The sequence below is a fragment of the Lynx canadensis genome, chromosome X (genome assembly GCF_007474595.2).
Source record: "Lynx canadensis isolate LIC74 chromosome X, mLynCan4.pri.v2, whole genome shotgun sequence".
Taxonomy (NCBI): Eukaryota; Metazoa; Chordata; class Mammalia; order Carnivora; family Felidae; genus Lynx; species Lynx canadensis.
Genome location: NC_044321.2, coordinates 57,973,149 through 57,983,562, shown reverse-complemented (window position 1 = coordinate 57,983,562; position 10,414 = coordinate 57,973,149). Strand labels below are relative to the sequence as shown.

The 10,414-nt window shown below is 49.4% G+C and overlaps 1 protein-coding gene across 1 annotated transcript; it reads left to right on the top strand.

The window, feature by feature from the left end:
• Window positions 1-6,412: 6,412 nt before the first annotated feature.
• On the top strand, window positions 6,413-10,412 carry LOC115506799 (cilia- and flagella-associated protein 91-like; the record flags this gene model as incomplete). Its single annotated transcript, XM_030304813.1, is given in 4 exon segments — window positions 6,413-6,471; window positions 9,276-9,906; window positions 9,976-10,294; window positions 10,297-10,412. Coding segments are annotated over 4 exon segments (1,125 nt in total), but the record flags the coding sequence as incomplete, so codon positions are not given.
• Between the last annotated feature and the right edge of the window lie 2 nt (window positions 10,413-10,414).

Below are 10,414 nucleotides of genomic sequence, written 5' to 3'. Positions count from 1 at the left end.
CATCTCTTGTTACAGCCTTTAATTAAAGTCTAGTTTGTCTGATATAAGTATGGCTACTCCAGCTTTCTTTTGGCTTCCAGTAGCATGATAAATAGTTCTCCATCCCCTCACTCTGAATCTAAAGGTGTCCTCAGGTCTAAAATGAGTCTCTTGTAGACAGCAAATAGATGGGTCTTGTTTTTTTATCCATTCTGATACCCTATGTCTTTTGGTTGGCGCATTTAATCCATTTACATTCAGTGTTATTATAGAAAGATACGGGTTTAGAGTCATTGTGATGTCTGTATGTTTTATGCTTGTAGTGATGTCTCTGGTACTTTGTCTCACAGGGTCCCCCTAGGATCTCTTGTAGGGCTGGTTTAGTGGTGACAAATTCCTCAGTTTTTGTTTGTTTGGGAAGACCTTTATCTCTCCTTCTATTCTAAATGACAGACTTGCTGGATAAAGGATTCTCGGCTGCATATTTTTGCTGTCTAGCACCCTGAAAATCTCGTGCCAATTCTTTCTGGCCTGCCAAGTTTCAAAAGAGAGATCAGTCACGAGTCTTATAGGTCTCCCTTTATATGTGAGGGCACGTTTACCCCTTGCTGCTTTCAGAATTTTCTCTTTATCCTTGTATTTTGCCAGTTTCACTATGATATGTCGTGCAGAAGATCGATTCAAGTTACGTCTGAAGGGAGTTCTCTGTGCCTCTTGGATTTCAATGCCTTTTTCCTTCCCCAGTTCAGGGAAGTTCTCAGCTATTCTTTCTTCAAGTACCCCTTCAGCACCTTTCCCTCTCTCTTCCTCCTCTGGAATACCAATTATGCGTATATTATTTCTTTTTAGTGTATCACTTAGTTCTCTAATTTTTCCCCTCATACTCCTGGATTTTTTATCTCTCTTTTTCTCAGCTTCCTCTTTTTCCATAACTTTATCTTCTAGTTCACCTATTCTCTCCTCTGCCTCTTCCATCCGAGTTGTGGTGGTTTGCATTTTGTTTTGCATTTCCTTTAAAGCGTTTTTCAGCTCCTCGTGACTGTCCTTAGTCCCTTGATCTCTGTAGCAAGAGATTCTCTGCTGTCCTGTATACTGTTTTCCAGCCCAGCGATTAATTTTATGACTATTATTCTAAATTCACTTTCTGTTATATTATTTAAATCCTTTTTGATCAGCTCATTAGCTGTTGTTATTTCCTGAGATTTCTTCTGAGGGGAATTCTTCCGCTTGGTCATTTTGGATAGTCCCTGGTGTGGTGAGGACCTGCAGGGCACTTCCCCTGTGCTGTGGTGTATAACTGGAGTTGGTGGGGCGGGGCCCGCAGTCAGTCCTGATGTCTGCCCCCAGCCCACCAGCTGGGGCCACAGTCAGACTGGTGTGTGCCCTTCTCTTCCCCTCTCCTAGGGGGCGGGATTCACTGTGGGTGGCGTGGCCCGTCTGGGCTACTTGCACACTGCCAGGCTTGTGATGCTGGGGATCTGGCGTATTGCTGGGGTGGAAGGCAAGGTGCACGGCGGGAGGGGGGGCAGGCTTAGCTCGCTTCTCCTTAGGTGATCCAACTTCAGGAGGGGCCTGTGGCAGCCGGAGGGAGTCAGATCCGCTGCCGGAGGTTTGGCTCGCAGAAGCAAGAGTTGGGTGTTTGGCGGAGCGAGCAATTTCCCTGGCCGGAACCGGTTCCCTTTGGGATTTTGGCTGGGGGATGGGCGGGGGAGATTAGCGCTGGCGAGGCCCGCCTTTTGTTCCCCGCCCAAACTGAGCTCTGTCAGTCCGGGGCTCAGCACTCACCTCCTTTGTCCTCCAGCCTTCCCGCTTTCCAGAGCAGAGCTGTAACTTATGACCTCCCAGACGCTAATTCGCGCTTGCTGTCGGAACACAGTCCGTCAGGCCCCTCCGCTTTTGCAAGCCGGACTCGGGGCTTGCTTGGCCGGCGAGCCGCCCCTCCGCCCCCCGGCTCCCTCCCGCCAGTCTCGTGGAGCGCGCACCGCCTCGTGCCCTCCTACACTCTTCCGTGGGCTCTCGTCTGCACTTGGTCCGGTGACTCCGTTCTGCTAATCCCTCTGGCGGTTTTCTGGGTTATTTAGGCAGGTGTAGGTGGAATCTAAGTGATCAGCAGGACGCGCGGTGAGCCCAGCGTCCTCCTACGCCGCCATCTTCCTGCGCCTCCCTGGCCATCACTATTTTATTTATCATGTGCATGATTCCTTTCGTTCTTTTTTTTCCATTTTTCTTTCGTTTTTCATTCTTTCTTTTTCTTTTCCTTATGTATTTATGTATTTATTTATGTATTCATTTGGAGATCAGGGTAGGGGGAGAGAGAGAGAGAGAGAGAGAGAGAGAGAGACCCCAAGCAGGCTCCAGGTTGTCAACACAGAGTCCGACGCAGGGCTCAATCTCACAAACCATGAGATCATGACCTGAGCCAAATTCAAGAGTCAGATGTTTAACCAACTGAGCCACACAGGTGCCCCTTCTTTTCCTTTTTTATTTAAAGATGGTTTTTAAAAGATGGTGTGTATGTTTGGGAGAAAATCCCATGGTTAGCTGTCATGACCTTAGCAAGACTTACCATATGGAAGGAGATTTCATTTTACATTATTATAGATTGGGAACTTAAATTGCTCAACAACTCATAGTACTGAGAATCAGCCACTCACACATCCATAACCCATAAATGTGTCGCAGCATAATTGTGAATGTTGAAAGCAGTGTTCCAGAGATGTCACGGAGACATCAAAATACATTCAGTATCCTACAGCACTTGGAGGAATGTATTATCTTACAGTAATTTATGTTCAAAATGTCCCCCAAAAGGGTGCTTGAAGGGATGCATAGCAGTGGAGGGAAACTTCACTCATGACTCAATACCCTATATTGCTGAGATAGTATTATCAAATCTTCTGGGTGGTGTTCTTGACGACAGAAAAATGGCATGCTTTCATGCGTTGACTCGTGAAGTCCTTGGAGCTCAGGAAGAGTAAATAGATGGAATGTAGAAAGTTTCTAAGCCCAGGGTAACTGAATGAGGGTATAAGAAAAGTGAGCTCAGGCTGGCAAATCAGGCAGTTGCGTAGAGTAAAATCCAGCTCTAAGCTGGACTGTCACTCAGAGGATCAGACTTGCTCTGAACTGACACTTTGCTCCTGGCTAGAGAGAAAAGGCCAGGCTTCCTTGGACATCAGAAAGGAAAGACACTGGGCCTTCAAAAACGAGCTAAACAAGGATATCCTCAAGATGGAAGGAAGTGACATTAATAAGGAATCTCTTGTGTTGGGCATTGAATGCATGCCAGGCACTGTGAAAAACATTGTCCATATATTATCACTTTTCATCCTTATAACTATCCCCTTGTATGGATGAAGACTCCAAAGCTAAGGAAACAAATGAAAAAGGTAAAGGAACTTGAACAAGGTAAGCACAGCTAGGAAGTCATGGCCTGGGGCATATCTATAGGTATTTTTGTAAAATCATGTCTGTAAACTGCCTAAGATCATGACAATGAAGGGCATTAGTTAAAATTGTCAGCATACCTTGGAAGGAGAATTGATTCCCAGGGACAAAAATACCTGAAACACTATATAAAAATCATCAGTCAAGAGAGCCCTTGTTCTTGGCTTCTAAGTGGGGCTGGGGCAAAACTACTTGTTATAAAGGAAATTTCCTAAGAACCTGAATTAGAGTTTCTGAAATTCAAACTCAGAGCACATACTGAGGTTCCAAGTGGTTAAGTGTTTTGCTCTGGGATTCTGCCTACAAGTCCATTTGACTCCAAGGCCCATCTTCTTTGAGGAATCTAGGCCCAGGAATTTAGGACTATACAATAACTGGTGGGAGTATAGGCTTCTTCATTTCTCATGACCATCCTGAGCCCAAATATATCGCCAATTATGTTCCCTTTTTGCAGACCTTGTCTGCTTCTGAGGGACAAGGAGCAAAGGGTCATCAAAGAAATGCTCGACCTCAGGGAAAGAGTGAGGGGTAAGAGGAGAGAAAAAGAAACAAGAGGAAGAAACTGAAGACTTGCTTGTCTCTTGCCTTTAGTTACACCCCGAAGTGACTTAGGCATGTGCCCTATTGAGGTTGCGGGAGGTGGGCCGGGGGACAGAGGGGAATGCGGTTGGGTAGAGTTCCAAAGGGGATGGCAGCTATGTTTTGGGTTTTTGTTGTTGTTGTTGTGTTTGTTTGTTTGTTTTTTCATCCTAAGTGACGTGTGTTTGAGTGAGCGTTCTGTGACCCGCTGTAACTTTCTGTATGTTAAAAACCTGTTCATGATTTCAAAAGTATAGAGAAAGACAGATTGGGGTAGCCAGAAGCCCCCAAAAAGAATCAAGCTTGGATCCTGGAGCAGACAGTCAAGAGTATTCTGAGAAGTCCCACAATGATCAGGATATAGAAAAGTGAGAATGGGGAGGGTGGCAAGGGCTGAGTCATGCAGCTCATTATATTTAAGCCACATTGAGGAGTTTGTACTTTAGTCAAAGTGAAATGGGGAGACATTCTGGGGTTTTGAGTAGCGGAGGCAAGAAAAGCCATTTATTTTTCGGAAAGATCAGTCCGGCTACTGAATGGAGAAGGCAGTTTGGTGGAAGCAGGCGACCAGTTAGGAGGCTATGTCAGAGCCCGTGACAGAGGTAATGGTGGACTCCAGTTGATTTGGAGAGGTTCAAGCGGTGTTTGGAAGTAGAGGTGATACGAATTGCTGAAAGACGGGAGAGTGACCAGAGGAAGATGTGGGAGAGGAAGGAAATAGGGGTGCCTCTTCATTTTTGTTTCATTTGAATACCTGGATGGGTGGCTGTGCTATTCGTGGAAGGAGCAAAGTTAGGCAGAGTAGGAATCGGGAGGTGAAAGAAGTTCAGGAGTTCCATTTTTGGCATTTAAGGATGAAATGCCTATGGGACATCCAGGTGGAGATGTCAAATAGGCAGAAGGATAAGTATGAGATCACAACCTCATATCTTCCCACCTCCCCCCGCCCTCCGCCACGTACACAAATGGGACCAGGTACTGTTTCCTTCTCTGCAATTTACTTTTTCTCACTTAATAATAGCATATTTTGGAGGTCCCCCTAAATCAACCCATATGGACATAATTCATGCTTGCTTAATAATCCATGCGTAATAGTCCATGGACTGGCTACACTGAAATGTCTTCAGTCATTTCCCAAATGACGAGTGCTTGCTTTGTGTTCTAGTTTGCCCAATGTGAGCCTTTCTGTGATAAACATGCTTCTGCATATGTCCTGATGTCCTGGGACTCTTATTTCTATAGGCCGGATTCCTACTCCATCCCTGCCCCACACATCTGTCTTCCTTAACATTTCACTTTGTAAGGATCCAAAGACCGTTTGCTAAATGTGTTGTATTTATTCAAGACAATATAATAATCATTGTTATGATTTGCTAAATAACAAGGGCACATCCAAACACTTTCCAATTCTTCATAAATAAAAGCCTAAGGCTGCTTTTTTGTTGGCCTGTATCTCATAATTATTTTCATTTGTAGGAATTTGGGGGGCAGTGTGAATTGACAGAAACAATTTCCCTACCCCAAAATACAGTTATGTGTTCATTGTCTTTTCCCTGGGCATCCTTCCTGTAGCTATGCCAATGAGAAATTCATGGGAAGAGACTTCTTTATGTAGATCACTGTTTTTGGTCTTTTTATTCATTTTTGTACGTGGAGTTGATCTGTCCCTCTCCCCATTGGTACCCCCATCCCCTACCTTCTTCCGTTTTTTCTACTCTTTTCCCCTGCTCTCTGAACTGCATCCCCACTCCTTTCTATTTCTTCTCCTGATAGGAAGAAGGAAGTGAGCCATATGAAATGGAAGACCAGTGCCGGCTCCAAACACTCTTGAAATGTCTCTGTATCTGAACCTATCTGCTTTTAAAGCTCTATTGAGAAATAAACAGAAAGAGAAGCTAAACCCTAGCACACAAAGTCTTTGCTGTGCCTCTTTAAACCAACCCCCATGCACGTGCAGTGAAAACAGGACCTGAGTGAGGACACTGAGGCTGGGCCATGCAAGTCAGGTTTGGGGCCAGCCCTTTTACCACCCAGTCCTTCTCAAACTCTTCCCCTGGCTTATCATCCTCAACTGAACTTCTAAATGTTGGCATGTCTCAGGGAATAGTCTTGCACCTTCTTCCCTTCTAGCCCCGTTCCTGTTGCTGGAGGCTCAGGGGTCTAGGGATTGTCTTCAGGTTTGACAGGCTTGGGGATTTGCTGGACATAGCATGACTTCTTCAAACCTCTTTGTCCTGCTTTCTTACTGATTTCTGTTGGCTCTGTGGGCCAAACTGTAATCAAAGCTAGAGGAAGAGATATTGTGGAGCCCTGGTCCTTCAGTTGGTCCCGCTTGACATTTCTGTCTCCTAACAACGGGTGGAGAAGTTGTTCTTGTCACCTGCATATCCCCTACCCCTCAGCAATCATGGCTTCCCCACTTGGCCTCTGCCTCCTCGGGCCCCTCTTGGATGGCCACCTGGAATGGTGAGGCACAGCTCATCTGCCTCCTGCCTACAAGCAACCTAGACCTCCAAGAGATGGCTCTTAACAGCAGTGACAGTGATCACCTTGGTCAAACATCGGCTGTACAGCATGTTTTTCCTACGCCTCTGTTCTTTTCCTTTGTTCGCACTAGCCTTGTCTAGGGGCGATGGGCTGGATTTTGCAAGCTGGCAAGGTATATGTCTGTGTGTCTGCTTCTCAGCCACCTTGGGATGATTTCTTGCCAGCACTGGGAAAGTTCGCACTGCCTCACACCCCACAGTGACTCGGTCAGTTCCGAAGGCTCAAGGTTGTTCTGTCATGTGCAACTGCCTAGGTCCAGCTAACGCTGCCACCACAGAAAACGGCTTTATTTACCCAAAGAATGTGGATGGGCAGGAATGAGGGGGAGGAGACAATATGTGCTGGGCAGATGAAATCCCATGGCCACCATAGTCCAATCACATAGCGGCACCTATAGCCCTCCGCTGGCATTCTGTTATTTGTATGGGCAGCCTGAGCTTTAGTGGAGTGAGATGTCCTGAGGGAAGGCACTGTGGTTCAATCGTTTTTATATCTGACCCCAAAGCCCACACAGTTCAATGCCTGGCTCACAGTAAGTGAGAAACTCCTATTTGTGGGGGAAAGGGGAGACAGAGGGAATGGTTGTTCTATCTCTTCTGGAACTGGTCACATCTGACTGTCTTCTTTTTTTTTTTTTTAATTTTTTTTTCAACGTTTATTTATTTTTGGGACAGAGAGAGACAGAGCGTGAACGGGGGAGGGGCAGAGAGAGAGGGAGACACAGAATCGGAAACAGGCTCCAGGCTCTGAGCCATCAGCCCAGAGCCCGACGCGGGGCTCGAACTCACGGACCGCAAGATCCTGACCTGGCTGAAGTCGGACGCTTAACCGACTGCGCCACCCAGGCGCCCCTTGACTGTCTTCTTTTTGTTCTCTCATCTCTGTCTTAGTTGTGTGTAGGGGAAGGCACATGCACACTTATATGTGCATTGATGGGTTGTTTTTGCCCAGCTTTATTGAGCTATAATTGACATATAGCATTGTATGAGCTTAAGGTGTACAACACAATAATTAGATGATAGATAGATAGATAGATAGAGATATGAACAATAAGTTTAGTTAACATCTGTCACCTCACACTTACACATTTTTTTCTGGTAATGAAAACTTTTAAGATCTACTCTCTTAACTGATTTCTGTATTGATATTTATTTTGTACTCTGAGGATCCAATCACACCCACTGATTGCCTCCTTGAACGTGCTGAGTGGTGCCCATGGACTTGGGTGCAGAGTCCAAGCACCTTAGCTTGCTTTTCAGGGCTCCACACCTTCTAGCTCCATCTTCTGCCATATGCTCTCGGAGACCATGAGCTCTGCCCACACCAGATTATTAGGCATGACCAGAAGTGCCTTTATGTGTGCTAGCATGCCACAGGGCCTTGTGCACAATCAGATCCCTCTGTTTGGAATGTCTTCCTTCCTGTCTCGACATTGGTTCACATTGGGGGTTTCATCTTCTGTGCAGCCTCACTTGACTCCTACCAGGAAGAGTTAGTGGCAGGGTCCTCCTTTCTGGAGCAAGTGGGACCCTAGCTTCTGTTATACTCTACTCTCATGGTTGCTCACTTGTCTATCCCCTCAGCATTTGGCCCCCTGTGGCCTCTCTGTTCCCACAACACACACAGCTCACCTTTTCTCACCCCACCCCACACCTCCAATATATCAACACTCACTGCTCACTTATCACATGGCCTGTCCCTTAGTTCCCAGTGCCAAGTACTTGATAAGGCTTTCACAAATATTACCTGATGAAGTGGCACCAGGCACCTCATTCTAGAGATTTTGGGTTTTGGTTTTGTTTTGAACATGGATGTGCATTTCTTGATTCATGTTAGTAACCTTAGCACCTCGAAGGCGGAGCCAAGAATGAACAAGTGCTTGGCTCTGGACCAGGCCTTGTCCCCAGCCCAGGGTATCATTGAGGACAGCACTAAGGACAGGGTGTTCTCGATTCCCCCACTGTCAGGCCGCACCTATTGAGGCTGGGTGTGTGGGAGGAACTGGGGAGGGGATGTGTGGAAGAACCCCATGTCCCTAGTTCTCCTGTAATCTGGAGCAGGGACAGGGTTTCCCACCCAGACTGTCCATTACCAAGGACAAGCCCCAAACCAGCTTATGTGTCCTGCTTGCCAGACCCTTGTATCCCTAGGGACCAGCACAAGCTCCATAAATATTTGTGGCATGGCATTATCAATGAATGAATACATGTCCTTGTGTTCTTTATTCCCTCTTTTGCAAGTGTTGCAGACGAGGGAAAGAGCTGGGAAAGGGGGAGGGATCTCTGAGAAAATGGGTCAGCAGGCTGCAGGGGGAGCTTGCCCCACTGGCCCCAGGTCCTGCTCAGAATAGGTGTTGTTTCCTTGGTGGCAGCGATGTTGCAAAGTGTGTATGAGGTGAAGTGGGGAGAACCCTTGAATGTGAGAAAACCATTTTTCTCGGCTTTGTTTAGGCCGGGCAAGTGTATTCTCAATGCCACCCACCCGTTCTTGCAAGGCACTTGATTTAATCATTTAGATGTTCTATGGGGGGTGGGGGGGAGATAAAACAAAACCAACCCTCTAAATCTAAACCGTGTTTCCCAGTCCACAGTGGAGCCCTTTCCCTGGCTTCCTCTTCATAAATATCCAGGAACCTGAGAGACTGAAGACTCTCCCCGCCCCCACCCCCAGCCTCAGGCTCCCGCTCCCATCCCCGCCCCCTCCCACCGCCCGCGGCCCCACAGCCCCGCAGCAGCCACAGGGGGAACCAAAGAGACAGAAGCCTTCCCAGCTGCCCGGACCACAGACGCCAACACCCCCCGCCCCACCACACGCCGCCTTGCCGCCCGCGCCCCGCACGCTACACGACCGAGAGGCGGCGGCAGCAGCAGGCTGCAGGCTGCGGTGACTCGCACCGGTGCGCTCCTGGCAGCGCTTGCTATCCCAAGTGACACGGACTGGCCCCGGGTCCCCGGCCCCAGCTCCCGCTCGCGCCACCCGCCCTCCTGTCCTTTCCCGCCTCTCTACCCCCCAGCTCGCGGGAAGGGAGGTCGCGGCAGCGGCCTGGAGGCACCGGCGACCGTGGCGACAGCGGCGAAAGTGGCGGCGGCGGTGGCGGCAGCGGCTGCGGCGGCGGCGGAGGCTGCGGCGGCGACCGTGGCGGAGGCTGTGGCGGAGGCCTCCGTAGCGGAGGCGGAAGCAGAGGTGGAGGCTGAGGTGGAGGCCGAGGCCTCAGTAGAGGAGGCAGTGGCAGAGGGCACCCGGGGGGAGGTGGCGGCCGCCCCGGCAGAGGGGAAGGAGGCGGGGGCTGCCCTGGCGGCAGTGGTTGTGGAGGCTAGCGCGGCTGAAGCTGCCTGCGCCGCCGCCGCCGCCGCCGCCGCCACTGCAGCAGCAGCAGCAGCAGCAGCAGCAGCAGCAGAGGCTGCGGCGCCCTCCTTGGGGGAGGCGGACGCGGACGCGGACGCGGAGGCGGCGGCGGAGGTGGCGGCGGCGGCTGCAGCCGCGGATGCAGATGCAGATGCAGATGCGGGTGCGGGGACCAGCAGGGTCTCCGAGGGGAACCCAGACTTTCCTATGGCCTCGCTGTACGTGGGCGACCTGCACCCTGAAGTGACAGAAGCAATGCTCTACGAGAAGTTCAGCCCGGCCGGGCCCATCCTTTCCATCCGCATTTGCAGGGACAAGATCACCCGCCGCTCGTTGGGCTACGCGTACGTCAACTACCAGCAACCGGTGGACGCCAAGCGGGCCCTGGAAACCCTGAACTTGATGTCATCAAGGGCAGGCCCGTGCGCATCATGTGGTCCCAGCGGGACCCCTCGCTCCGCAAGAGTGGGGTGGGCAACGTCTTCATCAAGAACCTGGGCAAGACCATCGACAACAA